This window comes from Babylonia areolata, chromosome 12 (genome assembly GCF_041734735.1).
Source record: "Babylonia areolata isolate BAREFJ2019XMU chromosome 12, ASM4173473v1, whole genome shotgun sequence".
In the NCBI taxonomy this organism is placed as follows: Eukaryota; Metazoa; Mollusca; class Gastropoda; order Neogastropoda; family Buccinidae; genus Babylonia; species Babylonia areolata.
In genome coordinates, this window is record NC_134887.1 from 22,941,755 (window position 1) to 22,967,903 (window position 26,149).

The window sequence follows — 26,149 nt, forward strand, 5'->3', positions numbered from 1 at the left end:
TGAATTGAGGACTTGTTTCAGAGTATCAAGAATGATGATTTGTGAGTCGTAGTAGTTTCTTTCAGCTTCTGCATGTACACGCTGCACACACACCAGAAATATTTATGATATACTTTCAGATACTCTCTCTCTCTCTCTCACACACACACACACACACACACAGATTCACACACACACACACTGACACAGATTGTACAATGTGAACTCTATATCTAGTGTATAACAATTATGAACATCACCATCCTTCTCTTTATTTTTTTTAGTTCTCAAACACTTAAGTCTAAGAGAAGAAATGAAAGAAAATATAAAAGAAAGAAAAATTGATACAGCTCATGCAACCAGGGAGGCAATATCAGTGCTACAATACATTTCAAACCATCATCATGCACATGCAATAAAAAATATTAAAAAAACTAATTCAAAATCGTAAAACCAAATCTTCGGAAAAACTAAATGACTAGAAAACTTTCTGTCCAACCCAAGTTAAAGAATTGGATCAGTGAAAAATACTGACTTCTTTTAGTTTTAAAACTTTAAAACTTGCATCCAGGGAAATATCCTGGGGAATGAATCTAACAAAATGAATAAAAAGAACCAAATCTACATGTCTTTTGTGAAGCTGGACATAGTCATATCACTTTTCAGTATAAATTTCCCACTTTTAATAGAAAGGGTAATTTTAATAGAAAGGGTAATAACAATATATATCACCTTAATAGTAATACAGAGTAAAGAAAAGAAAAACGTGACAGAGTTTGAGAAAACTACTTTTGTTAAAAGAATATATATGTACTGAAATACACCCTCAAACTGGTTTTCACTATCAGCCCTTTTTTGCTGGCACATGCACTGATTGTGCATGTTCTTCACTTTTACATCTGTTACCATTGTCTGTGTGATTTAAGAGAGAGAGAGAGAGAGAGAGAGAGACAGACAGAGTGTGTGTGTGTGTCACGTGTGTAATTTTAAAAACAAATCAATCAAAGCAGAACCTAATTTTTCTTCAGCAGCTAGAGATAGCTGCACTGTGCTAAAAATTCAACTTGCCAAGACAACCAATCCCAAAATAACCTATCACAATGATGACCTACACAACCCCCAAATATCACAACAGGTCAGTGTTGACCTGCACTGGCACTGTCTCAGCTTGTAGTTTGGCCAACGGCGTACTCTGATTCATTTTGTTCTACCTTCAGTCCTTTGTGATGTTACACTTACAGACACTCAAAAAAAAGTTCATCCAAATGAAGAGAACCACCATTCTAAAGACTAGTACTGTTCCAACGTAACATGCACTCATACACAATCTTATCATTAAAGTAGATACTGTGCACAGATTCTGATGTTTCAATGTTTGATTTAACTTTTCACCATGGAAAATATTACTTTCAGCTGAAAACAAAATGAACTGAGTTGAAGTGTACAGTTTTGCATAGTTGAAGGAAAAAAAAAGTAACCATCACCTCAGTGCAAAGATTACTTATTCATCATTTCATGCCTTACTGTCAGACAAGAGCAATTCTCTGGCCTCAGAACAAAGTATACAGTTAATATCTTCGTGTATATATCATATGTGTGTGTGTGTGTGTGTGTGTGTGTGTGTGTGTGTGTGTATAAATATATATATATATATATATACAGAGAGAGGGAGAGAGAGAGAGAGATTGTGTGTGTGTGTGTGTGTGTGTGTGTGTGTGTGTGTGTGAGTGTGAGCAAGAGAGCAAGTGAGAGAGAGCGAGCGAGAAAGAGTGACAGAGACGGAGAATGCAACTGTGTATATCTGCAGAATGGTTGAGTGTGAACACCATGGTTGTGTGGGTGTGTTTATGTGTGTGGGAGGACAGTGGTGGAGGAAATGCTTGTGGTACTGATAGTGGTAGTGGTGGTGGTGGTGTGTGTGTGTGTTCATGTGTGTGTGTGTGTGTTTGTGTACATTCAGACACAACATATTTTATCATTCTTGCATGAAATTCTAGCTGCTATCCCCTAGAACATTTCGACACATTTACGAGAGTATTGGTGTTCTTTTTTTTTTCCGAATAAAATTTCATCAGAGACCACTCTCTTTTGTTGCCATAGGTTCTTTTACATGCCATAGGTGTATAGTGCAAAAGAGCCCCAGTTTAACGTCTTATCTAAAAGCACCCACACCACTATCAAGGTTTAGTGGGTTGGTGGGGATGGGGTCAGGGGGTAGTGATAAAACCCCAATCCCTACATGAGATAAAAGTGGGCCACACACTTCCTAGCCAGGAGCTGTGTCCACGAAGCATGCTTCAAACCTGGGTGGAAAAGAAATAACTCAAATTTAAAATTTGAATGGAGCACTGATAACAGCTGATGTTGATTTGTGAGGGAAAATAAAGCCTAGTTTTGTGCATACCATATGACAGGGGACTACAGGAATAAAATAACAATTTAGAATGTGAACTTTCATTATGGACACTAGGATTTGTTGATTTTGTGTTAACTGTTATCTCTCTTTCAAAACAGGATATCAAAGTACACAAGTGTAGCAGTGGTGGGCTTAAGTGACAGGTCAATGTCTAGAGGTCTACGGGTCAGCACTGATAGGGCGCTTTACATCTAAAAGGTTAACATGCCGAGCAGCAGAAAGTGAATGTTTCAGACCAAACAAGTACAGTACATTGTGTGTGTGTGTGTGTGTGTGTGTGTGTGCGCGCGTGCGCGTGTGTGTGCGTGCGTGCATGCATGAGCAGAGATCTCCATGTGTGACTTTGTTAGTAAATGTGCATACATGTGCCCTTTTCAGCATTTCTGTTATTCAGTGTGTGTGTGTAAGTAAATATACATATCATGTGTGTGCATGCAAGTGCATGTGGGTGTGCATGGATATGTACACATGTGTGCGCAAGTGCATGTGTGTGCATATACCATATATATGTACATGCATATCTGTGCCTGTGTTATACACATCAAACATGCCTGCACACTTTGTTTGTTCATGTTTCTATGTGTGCATACATGCGAACAAGCCCCTGTCTCTTACGGAGAAAACACCTGTAATAGATGTTCTAACTTAAGAGAAAACACATGTGAAAAATGTTCTGATAAATCAATCCCTCCCCCCTCCCCCCAAACTCATCACTGCCCCCCGAAAAAGTCCTCAATACTTCATTATTTACTAAAAGATTAAGGTACGCCAATTGTCTGATAAAACCAAATCATGACTCAAGTACACACAATGTGTACAAATAATTTTTGATGAAGACCCCCTATCAGTATCATAGTACATTTTGTGTCCAAAGTTAGGAGAAACTGATAAACAATTAACTAAAGAAAAGTAAGAAGTGACAATAATCATGACAGAATCATAACAAAATATTCTTAATCTGATTGATTTGTTGTGGAATCCCCAGCAATTATCATACCATGCGAATTCATTGACTGCTGCAATATAATAAAAATCAGTATGAAGCATTGGTTATGTCAGAGCAAACAGTTTTCATGTCTAATGAGAGAGAGAGAGAGAGAGAGAGAGAGAGAGAGAGAGAGAGAACAAGCATTTTGGGCATCAGATTTGTAACGGAAATACATTCATTGTGATATTATCATAGTTAGTTCAAATAATCTTTAACTGATCAACAGAACACAGGATTACAATACATGCAAAGAAAAAAAGAGTATCAATAAGATTCAAGCTTATACTGTGCTCACATGTTGCACTTCAGTTTTAACATGACAACTAGTGAACCATATTATCATTTATCAAATAACTTTTTCGTAGACAGCAAATGAAGAAATAAAACAAATGAATAAACAAAAATTAACAAGATAATGCTACTATATTATCAGCATGAAATTAAATTTAGTCTCCACGGGTATTACCTGATGAAAGAGACACAAAAAAAGGAAAACAAATTTAGAAAGAAAAAATAAAATCTAGAAATGAAGATGGGAGGGGGAAACAGAGGGAAGATGAAAAATACCGACTAATCAAACATTAGCCAATCCATCAAACCTTGAACATCTGGTCAGTCAAGGATATTGTATGATTACAACATCCAACCCAGATTTATCAAACAGAATCATGTTGTACCAGTTCTTCACAAATACTTACAAACTTAAAATATTTTGAATCAGATTTGAAGTGATGAACAGCTATAAAAATGAATATGTTTGCATTGTTTTGGAGATACAGATTTCTATTCAACACAGTTTGTAAGGACATGTATTTCAGAGATAAAATTAAGAATGTTTATCGACAAAATAATAAATAAGTATTTCAGTTGTAATTTGCATATTTTGCTTCAGAATCCTTTTGGGCTTGAGAGGGGGCTGGGGTAGGGGGTGGATAAAGATTTTCTGTTTTAACAAGATCTTCAAGTATCTTCTTTCCCATTCATTCCTGCTTATCTTTTTCAGATCTTTTATATTTTTTTATGAAAAAGAGAAAACTGCTGCTGTTCAAACCAGATAAGAACAAGAAAACAGTGTAACCAGTGTTGCAAGTTAAATGCTGGATTTGAATTTTTTCCATCTTACAACTTTCTTTTATCTCATATCAGTCAAGGTTCTATTTCTATCCCAAGCGTTTGTGATAAGAATCCTCAGTCTGCCATGAGGGAAACCCTTTATTATTATGGCTGTGCATGTCACTACCAAGTACTAACTAATCTTACTATCAAGGTCACTGCTGTCCAAAGCGTTGTGGGGCACACACGTACACACTTGTTCAAATCAAACCAGTGACTGACATGACACTGTGTGATTCAATCCCTCAGTTCTAATCATCTGACAAGTGCTGTGCTTTGGAGGTGATTTTTACACAATGGCTCACACAAACCAGATAGCTCTGCAAGAGATCCAAAGGACAGAGGCAAGTGAGGACGAGCAGCGGACGACAGACAAGGATCAAGACAAACAGCCAAAGGATGGCTCTGATACTGCTGCTGCAAGTACGCAGAATGGAAAACCTGAGGTGTCCCCTGACAGCAACACCTCCACAGAAACTGCTGCAAATGCTGTCAAAGGTGACCCTGCCAAGGCTAAAGGTAAGAGGTTAAGTCTTTGTGCTTGATAAAACAGGACTGCCAATGACTTAGTGCACAAGGTTTGAGGAACACCAGAGTAATCTACTAGTACTAGTGAAAATTATTGCAAAGCTCTGCCATTTATGTTTCTTCCACCTTGTGTGATCCAATCCCATGTTCACTTGTTTGGAAATGAAACTACAACTGGACTTTATCATGCACTGCAATTAATAACCTATCAGTATTATGTATATAACAATACTTTGCTTTCAGGGGCTGGATAACATATTCATATACCTCACATGAACAGCTGAATGCTGCTATGGATTAAATTCAAAGTGCACATGACATGATTATTTGCATATACATACTGATACACACAAAGAGGTTTCCAGCAGACAGTGGTATGATCTGAATCATGAACTCCATAAATCCTCATCACAGAACACCAGTGTATAAACTGCCCAGTTACTGAGCCTTTCTGTCATTTATGCATATGATTTTTTTTTAAAATTTTAATAAAATATAAAGAGGGCAGGAATTTTTTAAAAAAAGATGTACTGACACCAAAATCAGTATATAAAAAAAAAGCAGAAAGTTTTAAAGATATAAAGCACAGAAAATACCAAAAAGTACAAATGACACATAGAAAAAAAAACACACAGAAAAAGCACCAAAGACAAAACAAAAGAAGAAAAATCAAAACACTAATTTCACAGTTTCGTCCTCAGCTTGCGATGCAATAAGTTAAAATGAGGCATTTGTGCTCCTTACACATAGTTATTTATGGAAATCACAAATGCAGAAAGAAGAAATGATCCTATCTGTGTTGTGTCATTATGCTTATGGTATAGGGGCATATACAGCTACAGTTCTTAGCTACCAACACACAATGATCAAGTGAACTGCAGGAATGTTGGTTGCACCAAATTTATCCAAACAAGTATCTCTGTGGGTGTAACTTTTGATCTAAAAAAACAAAACAAACCCACACCCAGTCCAATCATGAAAAACATTCCTTGTGAGCTTCCATGACATAATACATTCAGATACAGGTTTTCTGACTGACTTTCAGCAATTTTTGATGGTGCGGGATACTTTTTGGCTCACATGAGTGATTACACAATGCAAGCCAATTATTTTCAGTATCTAACGCACAAGCATGCACGCACACATGCGCGCGCACACACGCACACACATTCTCAGGCTCAAATGCATATATACAGTAATTTCTTTTTCCTCCCTCGATTCTTCCCTACCCTTGTCTAGTATCACTTATAGTGAAAAGACGTCAAACTAAAGAATGAACAGTGTGAGTCAATGTAACAACCCTATGTTTTGTTGTCTGTATCAGTGTGTGTATGTACTTGACACCTCTCGTTACCCATGTTTTCACTTTTGTTCTTGTAGTATTTAAATCAGCAGGAATCACACATAAGAAATGAAGGCTTTGCCTCTTGTCATATAATTCATTATCCACTGCGAGTTTGAAATAAGCTAAGCCATCAACAATACAATCAATACAGTAAACATGTTCAGATTGGACACAACTTTCCACACAATATCTAGCTGATATTCTATCAACACATACAAGGACATGCCAAGCAGTCTGAAATGTACCCACCAGTTTTAACAAAACATTACTTCTGTACAATGGAAATATTATTTAATACATCTAATGGGACAAGTAGAATGCTGAGCTGGGGTAGGAGCTAGCATGCGAAATGCAGGAAAAAAACAAACAAAAACTAAAGAATTCTCACAAACACAATATTAAGCAAACATCAGAAAGTGTTTTTGCTTTTTATATTTCTTTTATATATCTGGATTACAGTAAATCAATAAACTATTTGTAAAATGTTATGACAAAAATATGCAGTGACCAGACTTTATGCACAAAATGTTTAAAAAACACAAAAAATGTCTTATCTGCGCAATGCGATTTCCTGATGACTCAGACAAGTCTGTTTTCACCATGTATTAACACACACACACATTCACACACACGCACTTACACACGCATACACATACACAAAACAAAAAAACATGAATAACAAGAATCAATTCTGAATTTTTATGAACTGACAATAATTAAATGAATGTCCTTTCCTGCCCACTCAGCCATTTCAGTGATCTGTAAACCAGAACCCAGGGTGGGACCTTTTGTCTGTCTGTCTGTCATATTCTGACTTAGAGAAATAAAAAACAAGTGCTTCACTCTGTGAGACTAATAGTCCATCAGCCAGCAGGTTAATCGGTACCACTCATAGAGGCAAGTGTTATATATTTTTGGAATCGTCTATGTCCCTAGATGTCAGAAAATCATGATAATGTTGTGAACGTGGCAGCTTTCTGCCTGTTATCATGTAATTTCTAACCCCACCCTACCGCGTCGAGAACGCGCACCGTGATCAAGCTCTGTTCTCCCAGAGCCTAAACCATTGAAGATAGAAAAACCATTATTCAAGAAAAAAGATGTCTAATAGCATGCTAAACAACTTTTGTTCTTATAAATATACCAAAATATTATTTGTTCGTGAAATGTAGTGGCGTTTTGAGGATTTCATGACATATTCACACAAAATTCGGCATGTCGTCTTTTGTCAAAGCTAAATTGTTAGATATAGGAAGACACTTCATGAAGCAAAATGAAGCGCATGGGTCTTCTGAACAACTTTTATTCTCATAACACTATCAAAATGTTGATCGTTTTGGAAAGGTAATCACTTTTGTGAGTGTCATCAAAGATTACGCAACACGACAAAATTCTCAGTTTGTGTTCTGCTCTGCCTAAATGGTTGCAAAGAAAAAAGTACTACTAAACAAGAAGATGTAGAATAGTACGCAAAACAACTTTTGTTCTTATACATTTATCAAAATATTATTTCGTTCATGAAATGTAGTGCCGTTTTGAGGATTTCATGACAAAATTCACACAAAATGCGGCACTTCGTCTTTTGTAAAGGCTACCTAGTAAGATATAGGAAGACATATTTAGAAGCAAAACGAAGCGTAAGGGACTTGTGAACAACTTTTATTCTCATAAAACTATAAAAATGTTAATCGTTTCGGAAAAATCATGGCTTTTGTGAGTTTCATCAAAAATTACGCAACACGACAAAATGCTCAGTTTGTCCAAGTCAGTGTAATGCTCTGCCTAAAAGGTTGTAGATGTAAACATACAGGTAACTGCTAAAACAACCAGATGTAGAATAACACTCTAAAGAAAATTTGAGCAGAAATAGATGACAGTCAAAGTAAAAAATATTGCATTTTGACCATGGGCACACATGCAAACTGGGGGAGGGGCAAAACAGAGATAACACTTGAAGAGCTAAATCTATTAAAGGTAAATCAAACAGCAACCCTTGTTTTTATCATTTGATATGTGAAATTATAGCACATTCTTATGTTATAGGGATTAATATAAAGAAAGTAAAATCTATATTTTTCCTGTGTTTGTGTCTGTTTCAGATTGCGTCAGAGGGCAGTACTGACCACTAGAAGTACTTCTGATTGATAAGGATCCAGTACCATCATGGCAGAAGCTCCGCCTGAAGGAAGACCGGATTAAAGTCTTCAGCTGACCAGTGTATCATCCACCAACAGACTTACAAATGTGATGAAAATGAGTCTGATTTCTCCAAATCATTCCAATCATGGGAAACTTTGCTTGAAGCGGCTAAAATAAGGAATCATGCACCTGTGCTGGATGCTGCCAAGACAGTAGTTGGTATGGAAGTACCAAAAATAAAATGCACTATGAAACATACTTTGAACAGCCTGAAAAGAAAAGCAGAGGAACCAGTTCAACCACGTGAGGAAGCTTCGCAGACAAAGCGGCAAAGTCGAGGACCATCTTCTACTTCAAGGGTTCTTCCAAAACAATGTATATTTTGTGAAAAGTCTTCGAAGTATTTGAAAAATATCCAACACAAGAGAACAGTTAATACAGGCAAAAGAACTTCGTGTGGATAAAACCCTACGTGACATTGCTCCTGGGAAGAATCACTCTCTTGCTGATGTAATCTGCTATCTTTTGTAGACACAGTGCTGTGTCCAACAGATTCCATTGTGTCCAAATCTGAGGGGTTGATGGGCCATGGTGACTTGTTCTGCGAATTTTTCACTGCTTGTCGAAGATGCAGAGATGCTTTATCCAACACTTCGTCAATCGATGAGCTGTCTAATTTCCACAAGGCAGCTGTATTTTGAGTGCCTGATACATTCGGCCAAGTTTGTGGGGACTGAGAGTGACTGGCATCACTAAAATCTTTCCATTTTGATCTGGAAACATAATCAGCTCCTCATCAAATCTAATCTCAAGCTTTCTATGGATGTGTCTAGTTGTGGAATCTTTGACATCTTTGATACCATTCACTGACATGAACATCAACTTCTCAGTAAGAGATGCTAGAGGAATGACGTCTGGCTGTGCCATTAGTTCTTTGATGTGCTTGAAAAGCAAGGCATACGATGCATCTTCTGCGTTCTGATATGTCCTTTCTTCATCATCTGGCATTTCCTCATCAGCCTCTTTCTAAGTTGGCAACATGTCTTTACATGTTTCTTTAGTGTATAATCTATAGCATGTCCGACGGTATTGTGCCTCAGCTGCTACCACGTCTCTGCTTGTCACTGCAATTATTTTGGTGTCACATTTTTTCACAGCAATGTCGCGTAGGGTTTTATCCACGCGAAGTTCTTTTGCCTGTATTAACTGTTCTCTTGTGTTGATTTTTTCAAATACTTCGAAGACTTTTCACAAAATATACATTGTTTTGGAAGAACCTTTGAAGTAGAAGATGGTCCTCGACTTTGCCGCTTTGTCTGCGAAGCTTTCTCACGTGGGTGAACTGGTTCCTCTGCTTTTCTTTTCAGGCTGTTCAAAGTATGTTACATAGTGAAGACAGTTCTGCAGTACCTGTGGTATTTTATTTTTGGTACTTCCATACCAGCTACTGTCTTGGCAGCATCCAGCACAGATGCATGATTCCTTATTTTAGCCGCTTCAAGCAGTTTCCCATGATTGGAATGAATTTGGAGAAATCAGACTCATTTTCATCACATTTGTAAGTCTGTTGGTGGATGATACACTGGTCAGCTGAAGACTTTAATCCGGTCTTCCTTCAGGCGGAGCTTCTGCCATGGTGGTACTGGATCCTTATCAATCAGAAGTACTTCTGGTGGTCAGTACTACCCTCTGACACCGTCTGAAACAGACACAAACACAGGAAAAATATAGATTTTACTTTCTTTATGTTAATCCCTATATCATAAAATTGTGCGATAATTTCACATATCAAATGATAAAAACAAGGGTTGCTGTTTGATTTACCTTTAATAGATTTAGCTCTTCAAGTATTGTCTCTGTTTTGCCACTCCCCCAGTTTGCATGTGTGCCCATGGTCAAAATGCAATATTTTTTACTTTGACTGTCATCTATTTCTGCTCAAATTTTCTTTAGAGTGTTATTCTACATCTGGTTGTTTTAGCAGTTACCTGTATGTTTACATCTACAACCATTTAGGCAGAGCATTACACCGACTTGGACAAACTGAGCATTTGTCCTGTTGCATAATTTTTTATGAAACTAACAAAAGCCATGATTTTTCCGAAACGATTAACATTTTTATAGTTTTATGAGAATAAAAGTTGTTCACAAGTCCCTTACGCTTCATTCTGCTTCTAAATATGTCTTCCTACATCTTACTAGGTAGCCTTTACAAAAGACGAAGTATGCATTTTGTGTGAATTTTGTCACGAAATCCTCAAAACAGCACTACATTTCATGAACGAAATAATATTTTGATAAATATATAAGAACAAAAGTTGTTTTGCGTGCCATTCTACATCTTCTTGTTTAGTAGTACTTTTTCTTTGCAACCATTTAGGCAGAACAGAACACAAACTGAGAATTTTGTAGTGTTGCGTAATCTTTGATGACACTCACAAAAGTGATTACTTTTCCAAAACGATCAACATTTTGATAGTGTTATGAGAATAAAAGTTGTTCACAAGACCCATGCGCTTCGTTTTGCTTCATGAAGTGTCTTCCTATATCTAACGATTTAGCTTTGACAAAAGACAACATGCCTAATTTTGTGTGAATATGTCATGAAATCCTCAAAACGCCACTACATTTCAAGAACAAATAATAATTTGATATATTTATAAGAACAAAAGTTGTTTAGCATGCTATTATACATCTTTTTTCTTGAATAATGGTTTTTCTATCTTCAATGGTTTAGGCTCTGGGAGAACAGAGCTTGATCACGGTGCACGTTCTCGACGCGGTAGGGTGGGGTTAGAAATTACGTGATAACAGGCAGAAAGCTGCCACGTTCACAACATTATCATGATTTTCTGACATCTAGGGACATAGACGATTCCAAAAACATATGATAACACTTGCCACTATGAGTGGTACCGACCGCTTTAATTTGAGGGGCTGGCTGAAGGACTATAACAATTACAGCAATAGAGAAATGAAAACCAAGTGCTTCACCCTGTGAAACAATTACAACAGTAGAGAAATGAAAACCAAGTGCTTCACTCTGTGAAACAAACAATTACAACAGTAGAGAAATGAAAACCAAGTGTTTCACTCTGTGAAACAAACAATTACAACAGTAGAGAAATGAAAACCAAGTGCTTCACTCTGTGAAACAAACAATTACAACAGCAGAGAAATGAAAAACAAGTGCATCATTCATGTAACTGAACACTTACAGTAAGGAAATGAAAAGCTAATGCTTCACTCCATGAGACTAATGGTAGAGAAAAACAAGTGCTGAAAAACATGTGCTTCACTCTGTGAAATAAACAATAACAATAGTAAAGAAATGAAAAACAAGTGCTGAAAAAGGAGGAGTTTGTATTATACTCCATGTTTGGTGTCATATACTGTGCCATGTCAAACTGATGCAAACTAGGCCTATGGTTTGCTCTGTTTGGCCAAATTTCGCGCGGCTAACAGTGAAAAGACGCCCCTCTTAGTCTGGCCCGCTCTTAGCCAATCAAACGCCTCTAACAGAAAACAAGCGCTTCACTCTGTGAAATAAACAATAACAGTAAAGAAATGAAAAACAAGTGCTCCACTCTGTGAGATAAACAATAACAACAGCAGAGAAATAAATTTAAAAAAAATAAGTGCTTCAATCCATGAGACTAAAAATAACAATAGTGTATGAACTCAGAACATGACACAGAATATCAGCAATAGTAATTTTTCCTGTGGATAGATTAGGATGAGAGTGAATCATAATTATTTTCTGATCTGATCAACTGTTTCTTCTTGAATATTATTCTTTAAGTCTATTTTGTTTTTAATTCATTAACTGTTCAGTCATTTGCTTATTCATTATCTGACTGTTGAATGTTATCTGGAGAATGTTGAAGATAAATTTCCTTCAAAACAATCATAATCTATAATTAGGTGGCGGCAGTGAAAATTTAAATATTCATTACAATGACTGAAATGTGATTTGGCAAACAACATGACAATATAAGAAAAACAAAAAAAAGAGTAAGTGAATATCTTGATTGGTTCTGAAGACATTCCATTTTAAAGATGTGGCGATGCATACATGCTGTTAGTACTTAATATTTTCACATTTTCACAGTAAACTGTACTGTCCATGAGGGTACTGTAATGAAAACTCATATACTTCTAAAAACCATATGATAATGGCATATTGCAAAAGAAAAAAAATAACACTTCAGCAGCAAAGAAATTGGAAAATATGCCTGTCAAAGTAGGGGGAAATAGAAAATCAAGACATGTCAATCTGCACAGAATAGCAACTTTGAAGGTCTACAGCACTGAAAAGAATAGACAGTTGCATTTCATAATAAAATATCTTGCAGAATATATCACAAAAAGTGCACTGAATTTTTTTCAGGCAGAATAATTAACTGAATTTTAAGTATCAGAGTCTCAAACTTTGAAAAATCTTCAATTTGACCAGCGGAAAAAAGACTGTTTATTGGGGTAGCATGCTGCAAAGATGAATATTTCAGTAACTGTCACAAGTAGGACCAGGAAATTTTGTGTGCGTATTAAGTGAAATGTCAGCTTTCAAAATAAATTAAAATCAACCTTAAAACTTCCATCTAAAGTTGGCAGAAAAAGAATGATACCTGATTTTCTCATAAATAAGGGTGCAGGTTGTGGATGAGACTTCTTCAAAATTTTTGTTTTTGAAAAAATATTGAAGTTACAGCCACAATAAGTTACCAGTGGTCTTGGCTGATCAACTTCTGCAAAATTACTGCAAATTTTTAAACAAATGCAACTTGAGAGCATTATACAGAATGGGTAGGTTGATGGGGCATTCCACGACAAAGGTTCCCAGGAGGGAGCAAACATTACTTAAGTTGCTAGCAAAAATGACAGATATATGAATCTGTTTTCTTTCAACTCTCAAGCTTTTTCTTCCATCCATGAACCCAGTCATGCATTTCATTGTAGAAGAACCACAATAAATAAGAAATAAAAGGTGGATGATGCATCTTTATTTCTTCACAAAATGGCATTCGATTCACAAGAGAGAAAATGCACACCAAAAAATCTCTTTTTTGGCACTCACAGGTTTCCTGGCATCAGCAATAACATGCTGCTCGCTACCTGAGCTGTTCATACTGGCCTTTTTGGATCACTGAATAGGTCTTGCATGCCCTGCCATAAGCAGCCCTTTCTGCAACATGTTAGATACACAGATCAGCTCATAAGAAAGAACAAATGTTATATTCAATTTAAAACATACAACCAAAAACAGAGCTCTTAGGCAAAAACATAGGTCATATAGATACAATAAAAAAAAGGTAAGTGATATCTTGATTGGTTCTGAAGCACATTCATTTTAAGATTGCGATGATACATCTTTAGTATAATATTTACTTTCTCACATAACTGTATTGTCGTGGTATGTGATGAATGCAATTTACTTAATAACCATATGATATGGCTATATTGCAAAGAAATATTTACACTTCACCAAGATGAAATTGCTGTCAAGTGGGAAATTAGAACAAGATCTGTCAATCTGCATCATGAATATCACTTTGAGTTCTTTCAGCACTGAAAAGATAGCAGTGATTCATATAATGGTTACATGAGAAAATCACAAACAGGCACTAATTTTTTTAATGGCAGATATTATGAATTTATATCAGAGTTCAACTTGAAATCTTCAATTTGCCAGCGGAAAAGACTGTTTATGGGGTAGTATTGCAAGATGATTTTCTACTTCCTGTAGGACAGAAATTTTAGTTTGGTATTAATGAATGGTCGCTTTCAAATAATTAATCACTAAAATTCCTCAAAGTTGGCAAAAAAGATGTTACTGTATTTTCAAATAAGTGCATTGTGATGAGACTTCTTCAAATTATTTTTTTAAAAGAATATTGACAGTTACAGCCACAAATACTTTACACATGCAATTGGCTGATTCAACTTCTGCACACAATCTACTGCAACATTTTTACAACAAACTGCCACTGACGAGATAACAGAATGGGAGGGTGATGGGGCATTCGAAAGGTCAGGAGGGACAAACATGTCTTAAGTTGCTAGTCAAAAGACAGATAATGAATCTGTTTTCTTAAACTCTCAAGTTTTCTCCATCCATGAACCCCCATCTGCATTTCATTGGTAGAAGATTCACAAGAATAAGAATAAAGGTGGATGATCACTTATTCTTCACAAATGGCTATTACGTCACGAGGAGAAATGACACCAAAATCGTCTTTTTGCAGTACAGTTCTGGCTCAGCATACATGTGCAGTATCATATATGTTTAGGATTTTGTCAGTTTCGGTGTGTTTTGAGTGGGAGGAAAACACTGTGATAACAGAATTATAAAATGGCATACTAACAGGTAAGTATTCATTCAACAGCAACACAAAATTCACTGCACTGAACTATTTGGCTGCATTTACCTTTCACACAATAACTCAAATTGCAGCAACAACTTAAGCTTTGACAACTGAGGCTGAAGTTTTGGGGTATGTCCTTTCCAGTTGCTGACAAGAGCTTTGCCATCTACATGTACTGTTCAACTTATGTGTCTTTGTTGCATGCGATTATTTACTCAAATATTTCCACTTCAGGGTACTACATTTCATGATTGAGATGAATGTATTACCAAATGTCTTAGGTATATATGATTACTAAATATTAATATTCTATTGTTAATATGCACATCATACTTAGTATCTTATTCTTTGATAGATATTTTGTGTACTCACCTTTATTTGTGTGTGTATGTGAGAATGCATGTCTTAGATATATATATATATATATATCAAAGTGAATATTTCTTTCACAATATGTGCATGGTATTTTGCATTTTATCATTTCATGAATTATCCCTTTGTTTCCTGTTTCATGCAGTCGAGATGTACAGCATATCATGGGTTACATGAACACACACACACACACACACATTATACTCTTAATTGCTGGATCCCAGATAGTGTTATATAGTTTGACTGAACCTGATGTGCAGCTTAGGCTATGGGTATTATTGTACTGATTTTCTTTTTACTAATTTTAGTTTGTTAAAAATTGGTGTTAATTTTTTTTTAAGAAACAGGATGTTGACTGTACTGTTCAAATTAATCATATATCTCTTCACATTACACTTTTTTTCATACTCAGACATACATACACATACTCACAAGCATACTTGTGCAAATGCAAACTTGCTCTCTCTCTCTCTCACTCACTCACACACACACTCACTCACTCACTCACACACACCTACTCCACTGACAGGAAAGAAATGGGGAAGGGGATGACTGGAGGGAGGAGGTGGTGGGTTATATCACTGTCAGCTGTCAGGGATTCAAAGCCGGAGCAAGTGGTCAGTGATTTGGCTCAGTGCCAAGTTTGCCACAACCATTGACAACCCCCTCCCCTCTCCTTACCATTGGTGGGAGATTCTCAGGGACAAGTGAGGGGAATGATTATACAACTCTCAGCAAATTATTAAAGTGAAGTTTGCAGAGGAGAGAGGGGGAGGTGGGGGGAGGGGGAGCAGGGGGTTAGTATGAATTGGTGTTCTTGTTCTTTTTGTAATGTGAGAGCATATTATCTATCTGTCTGTATATATTAATACAAAGTTTCACAGCTATCGAAGCAGAATGCAACTAGAATATCAGACTTTTGTGAGATGTTGAATGAAATGCTCATTTTATGGAAAAAGAAACCACATTACAATTTTTTACTCACTTATTTAACACTCACCGAGTCTATAGCAGACGACTCTAATGCTGTCCCGAGCACTTCCGGTTTTAGACCCAGGTAATATTTTGCTTACTAAAGCAAAAATCAATCAAATATTAGTAATTGGAATTCATGGGCTCCGTTTTAACATGTCCATTTTTCATTCTGTATCAATAGTTTTTGTGTGTTTTACTCAGAAAATAATAAATCGTGTTCCGATTGAAACACGGTGTCACGTTATGAAAACACTGATGAAATAGATCCAAGCTGCTCAGTTACTGACATCGATCAAAATCCTGATTCAAAGAATTTCAGCTCAATATTGTGCATGAAAGTGCTAAAGACATTCGTTTTAAAAAATAATATAAAACTTACCGATGAAACTTAAGATTTTCTGGAGAAACAATGCCATTTTTGTGTTAGATGAAGTGCCGCTCTCCTGTGTCGAATGTTGATTGGGCCAACGCAACTGACGAAGAGGGGTACCTGCTTTTGAATCGCTTGAGCAAATTGATCATGGATCAAAAATCTTAGTTTCGGATACCATTGAAATCAGCAGAAAATGCTCGTTACCGCTCATACAGTATCACGTAGGGTCAGATTTCTTTTTCGAAAGATAACCGAAAAATTCCCGTAACTTTGCGCTCAGATCTAACTACCCTACTTCGCCCAAGGCTTGGAAAAAAACACACGAAAGTTCTCCTTGAACTTTCGCCTTTCACGGCTCCCAGTTTTTCGAACAGTAACCAATGAATGGAAAACAACGGATGCGATTTTTTCCACTATGTGGTTGAAACTAACTGTGTCGCGCTCAGAAAGACGCCAGCCGCCATTGAACAAGGATCAGTACACTTCCTTTTCTTCCATTCGCGAACTCGTTCATGCATTGCATAAAGCAAACACAATAAAAAGTAAAAATATGGATGATAAATAATTATTTCAGTTGGATAGTTTTTCACAAAATGAAATCAAATTTGAGAAAATGCACTTCAAAATTAGTCAGTTTTTTAGGCGTTCATAGGTTTCCCGGCATCGGCCATGGGGGCTGCCGCTACCTACTATAGTTTCCTTTATCTATCAAAGATTTCTACCGATGTATTCTTTTTAACATTCTCTCTCTCTCTTTCCTCCTTCCTCTTTTCCCCATTCACTACTCTGTCTCATGTGTATGCAACAGTGTGTTAGCTGGGATAGTCAGAGCCCTTCTTTTCTTGATCGTCTTGTGTCACTGAAGAACTCTGTGCAAGCAGGTGATCAAATTCAAATCTGAAACTGACCAGCTCCAATGTCAACTTTACTTTTTATAAGTTCACTATGGATCCATTTGCTTGATGAAAAGAATTACAGCTAACTGAAAGTTCTAAGTAGTGTAACCATCGTTAGCTCTCAGCAGCCACCACTGGCTTCACTGGTAACAAGGAAAAGTCTAGGAGCTGTAATGTGAAAGTTTTGGTGACTGTGGTATTAAATATAAACAAGGACATTTGTTTTGTTTGATTAAACCATTTGTTCATATTTACCTGGATCAATTTCAAACATGACCGTGCTGTTGTCAGCCACTCCACTGACTGACAGAAGCAGCTTGTCAAACCAAACATGAAACTGATGACACTGACCATCACTTTCCACCAATGGCTCAGCTGGGTAAATTTTACATTGTGGGGATTTCTGCTATCAGTTCATGAAAAGATGGAAAACAGTCCAAGGCATTCAATGGGACAGCCAGCATCTGAGCATGGCAGAATATTTAAACTGGTCAGGGGAAAAAGAAAAAAAAAAGAAAACTGGGGACATGACACATTTGGTGAGAAATGCATGAATTTTTTTTTTTTTTTTTTTTAACCATGTTGGCTTATGAGTCAGAAGATGGGCTACTGTTTACAAAAAAGCCAAATCATATTTCTAATGTTATGATAGGTTGTCCAGATATCAAATCATGAGCATGTTCAGATCAGTATTTGTGCTTGCTTTATCAACATATACACATCATGTCATGATAACCACAGAATCAGCACTCACAGTGTGTAATCAAATCTGTCGTCCCAAAATACAAAAGAGAACAGCAATGTGGTCGAGACTTTCATCATCTGCTGTTCAAATATGGAACTCTTTGCCTCACCACATCTGTCACAGCCCCTCACTGCCTCCTTTAAATCTTACCTCAAGACTTTCCTCTTCCAGCAGCATTTCCTCTAGACCCTCTCTTAATCATTAGTAGTTTGTTGATTGTGTAGGTATATTTGTAACGCTGTATTGTGTGTGCACTGAATGTATGTATGGATGGATGGATGCATGCATGCATGCATGTATAATAAAACATATGTATAATTGTATTGCACGTACAAGTTTGTATGCGCATATAAATATGTTTAATGTGCATGATTACGAGTTGAGGACTGAGTGTGTTTCTCATGCACATGTGTGTGGATTGCAAAGCATTTTGTGCAATGAGGAAATTGCTGATAAATGTCCAGTTACCATTATCATTTTTTTCATGTAGCATTGAATAGTGAGAGATCAATGTTTACAGATTTCTGCACTGAGAAGATTAAATCAGTAACCCTTTCAACCCTAGGGTGTTTATAGCCTCAGAAAGCTTCCCTGCCATACTGATGAGGGGAAATGCAGGAAATATACTGAAATCAACTGATTTTTATTCCAAATTGACAAGTGTGGACACAGATGGAAATACTGTGGAAGTTAGTTTGCTTTGCTTGCAGTTTATACATGTAGGGACATGGAAACCATTTTATTGAAACAAAGTTTTACACCAGAGCATTGCTTGGGAGCTGGACAAAATGAGTTACGAGTCATTATGGACTTGATGGAAAAGTCATCGGTCAAAATCGTCAATGCTGACAAATATGCCCAAAGGTGATGAAAGATCAACACTCGAGCTGGCATGGCATGAGGCAGTATTAATCATTCTTCTTCTTCCTGTTATTTACAGAGACATTCATTCTTTAAAGAGAGATAAAGGGGTGTATTTACAGATTACTATGTTTCTCGGGGTTTTATGCCAAATCAATTTGGAAAGCTCTGCTCAGTCTCACACTGCAATTTTTCAGATGCAGCACTTAAAAAAGAAAAAAGAGGGGGTGAGAAAGAAAGAGAGGAGAAAGTATAAGACAAAAAGGAACAAAAGAACAAAAAACAAAATGGTCTGTGTAGGCAAGTGAATCCAAAAATGAAAAATAATAAAGTAAAAATTTTTAAAAAGACACTGCTCAAATGCATTCCAATGGAGTTACTGAGGTCATCCCCTGTGCTTTGCTCCCATGTCTGAAACTTTACAACTTATAATACAAACATTTAATTACCTATGGATGGAAAATGTTTTCAGACAATGATCAGATGCAAATTATACTTACCGTCTGCTGAACAGATTGCAATGTCTTTGTCAGCCCATTGATAACCAGAGAAAACTTGTGGCGACTCACGTTCACCAGACATTCTTTGTTTTGTTTCACATTTTGCATGCTCTGTGTTGTCTGTAGACCAGTCTTTATTGGAAGCTGAAAATGCATCAAACACACGGGCACACACACACACACACACAATATAAACACACAATTAAATAACCTGCTAATTGACATATATATGCTTATGGGGTAAGTAATGAAAGGGTAAGGGAGGGGGAGACAGATTCCAGGACAGGAGGGTAGATTTTTAGGTTTTTTCCTCCATAAGGCCCCATATTCACTCAATTAACTTAGGGCAATCAATCAGCAAGCAGTAAACTATGGTGTATGGAGCACAGTAGCACAGCTGTACCTTCATTTCAAACTCTCTAAAATATTAAAAAGTCATTTCGGTTACCGATTCAAACTAGCATAAATATTGCAAAAGACACTGCACTAATACTAATAGTCTAATACCTGAAGCTGCCCGCAAGTGGAAGTGGGTGAAAGAGACTCAAACGAGTCAAAGAAAGACAGAGATGAAAGAAGATTGAGAGATGGGTGGTTGAGGGGGTGTTGGGGGTATATATTAAAAGAAACAAAAACTTAACACATATTTTCTAAAACAGTTTCATTCTGTTTAAATGGGGTATTAACTTCTTGGTTCAATTTCAATAACTGAAGATTTAACCATTTTTAATGTCTTGTGATTTTCATCCTTTTATTGGCACCATTTATTGCAAAATATTAGGCAATCATTCTTTCTCGAAAAATTCTAAATTCTTATATTATTTCATGATTCTGCAATATCAACCAACAACCAGTTTACTGTTTAGCCATAGTCATGATTATGTGTGAAATTTCACCTAGTGGTAGTAGTAATAGTAGTAGTAGCAGCAGAAGTAGTAGTAGTAGTGTGTGTCTGTGTGTGTTCTGGCCAGCTCATTACCAAAGCTGACAGCACTATATGATCGAAATAGAATTCTGGAAGCTGGTGATTGTTATCCATTGTACAAATATGTCTTTGACCACTGATCCTCAATTTTCCTCAATAATACTGCAATTGAAAGAACAATGAGGCCAGGAGAGCAAAGGATTAACCAAAAAAGAAAGAGTGGTATCTCTCTTCATCCACAAGGTACACAACTTCAAGTAAATGCTGTTTATGCTACTGATTCAGCTAGCTCACATGTAAATAAAAGGTACACTGGAACAAATCCAGATACTTCCTCAAAAAAGGAAACTCCAGGCTTGCCCTTTCACTGATCATTTAACATGTGCACACAGCAGCAATGATAGAAGAAATGAACAAACACAAATTAGCTTTTTATTCCAGACTAGCATAACCTTGAAATACAGTTATACTGATATGCTACACAGAATATATGGACAAGACAGAACAAACGTGTGCACATGTCAAATGATCAGTATAAGGGCAAGTACTGAGCAGTAAGCTTCCTTTTTTGAGGAAGTATCCGAGTTTGTTCCTTAGTACCTTTTATTTACATGTCTGCCAGCTGTATGGGTAGCATAAACAGCACTGACTTCAAGTTGCGTACCTTGTGAATGAAGCGAGTTACCACTCTTTGTTACTTGTTAACACTGTAGGTGTTTAGCAGAAATCTTCTGGGCCTAGCCGAATCCAGAATAAACTATGAAAGGAAGCAAAGCACAGCCCGGTCACACTGTCTTAAACAATCACCATAAAATGATAAATAATGTGGCTATCTCTTTGGCCTTTCATATCCTCCACCCACAGTAACCTCAGGTTTTATTTCCTCTCTACTTCCATGCCTGTGATGATTTTGTGATCAAGTCTTTAGTGTTGGCACATACATGGGAATTGCTACTGCACAGACATGGTGGCAGTCTTCAGTTCAAAGTAGGTGCTCACACTGGCACTGCAACTAAGCAATTATTCTCATCTGCATGGGGTGAAACAGCTGCTATACCACATTTGCTGAGTCAAAAGTAGCACCAATGATTGAATGAACAATACAAAGTCTAAAAAGTGACTCATGTGTGTGGCCTTTAACTTGTAAAGATCCAATATTGATACTCTGGAAAAGATGGAAAGGGTGAACAAATAAATAATGAACTAACAATTATAATGCATTCAGACAAACAAATAAAATACACCAGTAAATAGAAATTAAAAATATGGCACCATTTTGTTTTTATTTTGCAATATGGTTCAGATCAACAACAAAGTAAGATCTCAAGTATTAGTTTGTGGTAAACTCTGATTTAAAACAAAGAGAAGCAAGCAGTTGTTAAAGCAGTTGTGTAATTATACCAAAATATTCATCAAATATTGAAAAAGCGCTGAAATGTTGAGAAAAGTAATACTGAAAATAAAGATGTTTTACATGCATACTACACTGTGACTTATACCTGATAGAAGCTCAGTGAATCATTAAGGAAGCAAAGTTTCCTATGAAAACTCAGCACTAATATGTTTTAAAATTTTCTGATCATCTGTGATGCTCACCTTCTTCAATCAGTAAACAGCACTGTTGTACTGCCTTGAAGTCAAAAACGGTGTGCTGAGTCCATATATATCAATAAAGTAAAAGTAAATTATTCATAATTATGCAGAATATGAGACAGCCAGATGCAATGTAACTGACAGAATTGGCAGTTGCAATAATGCACAGCAAAATCTAACAAATTGATTAAGAGCATTTTACACTCATAGGCTGATAATCTGGTCGCAGTGTGCAGCAGCTCGGTGTGGAGCAAAAAATGCTAATTTATCAGTGTGTGTGGGCCCGTCTGCTTGAGCTAAACACAGCAACATGATGTCAGCAATGTGCCAGACGACTCTAAGAAAAATCCTTGCAATAGCATGCGCACTCAACGTTGACCAGTCCGGCTTACAGTCTCATTAGTCACGCACATTCAGTAGTGCGGCCCGACACACGGTCCATTTACTATAAATGCTTGCAACTTGTCAATGTCATTCAACACCAGCTTTGGCGAGCCAGCAGGTTTCATTCATAAATTCGCCCATGCCGCTCCACAGGTTGTTTGGCTCGATCGAGACAGATAAAAATGTAACGTAAGATACAAAAAGAATATTACCTGGGCGTCGAACCTTGCAAGAAGGGATTGGACCCATTCGCCTGGTCTTTGGCTAGCCATTTTAGAAAATATCTTCACACGAAGAGACTTGTATCTTCCGGTCTGCTCGCCATGTTCCTTATTTTCATTTCATGGCGCATGCGCACTGGGTGACGCCAGCCTTATCTGCCAAAAAAGGAAGAACTGTCTTGTGACATCAAAGCTGTCAATCGATTTTTGAGTGGGTGGGGATAAATGGTGTAACGTTTCTTAACGAAACGAATGGTTCATGCCAACTAAACGAAATCTGACAGTAAAGAGAACCCATCACTGTTAGATTGCATTAATTACTGTCGTTTTTCAGCGCAAACACATTTTCAGTCGTAATCAACCTTTTGATTAATTTTGTAATCTAGATAATATGATATAGTCACCAAATTATCAATAAAACTGACTCAGTATATAAACATTATACCAAAATGTAAGTTTGGCTGGACAAAACGCTTTGAAAGAAAGAATGAAGAAGTTTCAGCCGCAGCTGAAATGAATGGGCGTTGACTTCTCTGCCTTCGTTACTTTCCGTGAGTGAATCCAGCAAACATCGTGCACGATCGGTCACGTTCGGCCTCCCCCTACCCCCCCCCCCCCCCCCCCCCCCCCCCCCCCCCCCCGCGCGCCTCTCTCTCTCTCTCTCTCTCGTCTATTTCCGTTTCACTCGTGTCACTTCCGATGAAACATGGAGGACGCATAGAAACTTACAAAGCTGTGAGAGATAAGTCGTCGGCTTTTGACCTTGTTTTGACGCTGATTAGGCCCACTAATGAGTAGGTCAGCACCCCCTTTTGACGACACAGTACAACTGGAAACAATGGAAGCTGCAGACTATTTCACAGACTCCGATACAGCACCTATTGTAAGAAATGACAGGGAACATTCGGATAAAGGGCCTCCAGCCTGTGATGGAACAGATGCTGTTGCAGAGTCACGAGTTGACGAAAACGGTGCCCCACTGACAGGAAGAAAGAAAGCCTTCATAACCATCGCCACATTACTGTTTATCAATCTGCTCAACTATATGGACAGATTTACAGTTGCAGGTAAGTGGACTTTCCCCCCCTCGAACACCTGAACCAGGAAAAACAGCTAGAACTCTTTATTCATATTGTCGAAGCCAAAGTGGGTTATTAAGTTAGTTACACTCATGCATACATGGACTATGGTCTGTGTCTCATCACTGATGTTCTGTGGTGAAACATGTATGTTTATGAACTTCCGAATATGTTCACATTGAGACCGTGATTTCATATTGCACACACAATCGGGCGCAAGCTATGCCACAGACTCAAACAAACAGTGAATCACACAAAGATTTTGTAAAAATTCAACGGTATTACAAGTAACTATTACAATTCATGTCCATGGTTGCCGCCCACCCCAAGTCCATTCTCTCTCTCTCTCGCTCTCTATCAACACACACACACACATACATTATTGCATGCATACAAGTATTGAAATTGCATATTAATGTTCTGTCTTTACTCTGTCTTTTTCTCGTGTTCTCTCTCTCATTTACAATTACACACAAATTGTCTGATACAAAACCAATCAGACATCGTATTCTAATAAGTATTAAGTACTTTAGCCACAGAATATTTATTTGTGTAGATTTTTGGCCGCTGTCCTCTGGGAGAGTGTGTCGCCATAGTGTTTGACATTTTTTTTGTTTTTTACATCAGATGATGTATTCATTGGGGGGGGAGGGGGGGGATGGGCGGTGAGGGAGTAAAAACCAGGTATGTGTTTGACTTAAACCCATGGACACTCTCTAAAATCTCTACCGCATATACCATCTTCAACACTGAAGAAGACTTAAACCCATGGACACTCTCTAAAATCTCTACCGCATATACCATCAGGCCACCGCTCCACTATAGTTATATATCATGATACATAGACATCTGGAGAGTTCAACGGCCCTCTTGGGTCTTGCAGATGTGCATCTGACTGTCATCCTTAATGCGAGCAATGCCAAAGGCCATTGGCATAGACAAAAGCAGCAAACACGCGCAACTACTGAACTAGACACTTGGTCTTTTCAGTCCTTGAGTTTCTGGACTCCAGAGGCATTGAGATTGTTCTTAGACATGAGAAAAAAGACTGTGGAGGGTTCATTTGACAAGCTTGTTGCCAGGTAGGATATTTTTTATGTGTTTTATGGGCAGTGATGAACAAGAAAAACAATTTATGATTTGTGTTTGATCATATCACTTTTATGGTCTCATCAGTCAACAGGATACAACTTGTTAAAAAAACGCTTGAGGTTTTTCAAGTTTTTGTGTTCAAGAATTGAAATCACTAATGTTTCATTTCATAGTTTGAACCTTATTCATTATTGTGATGTTGTTTGGTTAATTGCAACTTGAACTTGTCCATATTGAGCACTCCAGTACTACAGATACATGTACGCGTGGTGCCTGTTTGTATAAGACTTCCCTGAGTGTGATGGAGAGAGGAAAAGCAACATTCACCATCATCCTTTCCCCAAAACAACAAATGTTCCACTGTTAACTCATTAGATTTTAACCGTTTTCCAAAGATGATTACCTGAAACAGTGAAAGGTGCATCGCACGAGCACTCAGCAGCTCCGTGCAGAATATCATGGATTTCACAGTTTGCTGTCCTCCATTTCTTCAGTTGATAGCTTCCATTGCTACAACTAAACACTGTTACAATGAAGTACGATCGTGTGCACAATAAGAAAACTAAAATATGAAGCAAAAAGTTTAATAAACGAAGCCTGCTCTTTGCATGTTCTGCCTCTTTCAATCGCTTCGTTGCTAGCAAATTTGGAGAGCCAATCACCTTCAAGCATACAGATCATGTGACGCACCTCTGTAAGTCATGTAAGCACAGAACTCTCCAGGGGTCTATCGTTTGAAATAATCAAAAGCATGTAGCTGGTCTCTGTTATGTTGTAATGTTATTCAGCAAGAACATATATTAATATACAATGGTAGACAGTTATTTGGCAGGAACATTTTGCCTGTTGGTTTTATTTAATCCCTATCATATGCTTTTGTTTCTGTTTTAGGTGTTTTGAAAGATGTGATGAAGTACTACAGTATCGACAATTCAGAAGCAGGGCTAATCCAGACATCATTCATTTGTACATACATGGTCTTCTCCCCCATTTTTGGCTATCTTGGAGATCGCTACACACGGAAATACATTATGGCCGTTGGAATATTCCTGTGGTCAGGCTTCACCTTGGCTGCTTCCTTCATGCCACATGATGTGAGTTTGGATTGTGATATTGAGTGTGACACCTTTTGTGTTCTGATCAAGAAATGAAATTAGGATTTTGGCTTTAGAATGGTTGTGTCATACTTAAAACTTTTTATTTTTTATTTATTTTTTTTTTTTACTTAGCATTATTTCAAATGAAAATGAATCTTGAGTG

The 26,149-nt window shown here is 37.3% G+C and overlaps 2 protein-coding genes across 14 annotated transcripts in view; one reads left to right on the forward strand and one right to left on the reverse strand.

Moving 5' to 3' along the window:
* Positions 1-22,839, reverse strand: part of LOC143288455 (neurofibromin-like) — a 278,699-nt gene extending 255,860 nt beyond the window's left edge. For all 11 annotated transcript variants that reach the window (XM_076596958.1, XM_076596964.1, XM_076596968.1 and 8 more), the window contains exons 1-3: positions 22,710-22,839; positions 19,596-19,739; positions 1-81 (exon numbers count right to left, since the gene is read on the reverse strand). In XM_076596958.1, the coding sequence (XP_076453073.1) occupies positions 1-81; positions 19,596-19,739; positions 22,710-22,769 (285 nt within the window). In that variant the 5' untranslated portion in view covers positions 22,770-22,839. The remainder of the gene's footprint in view (positions 82-19,595; positions 19,740-22,709) is intronic.
* The window catches only part of LOC143288457 (protein spinster homolog 1-like), a 75,140-nt gene continuing 53,646 nt past the window's right edge, over positions 4,656-26,149 (forward strand). For 2 of the 3 annotated variants that reach the window (XR_013056094.1, XM_076596969.1), the window contains exons 1-3: positions 4,657-5,015; positions 23,669-23,785; positions 25,781-25,983. Coding sequence is in view for 2 of the 3 variants with exons in the window: in XM_076596969.1 (XP_076453084.1) it covers positions 4,793-5,015; positions 23,669-23,785; positions 25,781-25,983 (543 nt within the window). In the remaining variant the exon portion in view is untranslated. Of the gene's footprint in view, positions 5,016-23,668; positions 23,786-25,780; positions 25,984-26,149 lie in introns of all 3 variants that reach the window. The other variant, XM_076596971.1, reaches the window with a different exon arrangement.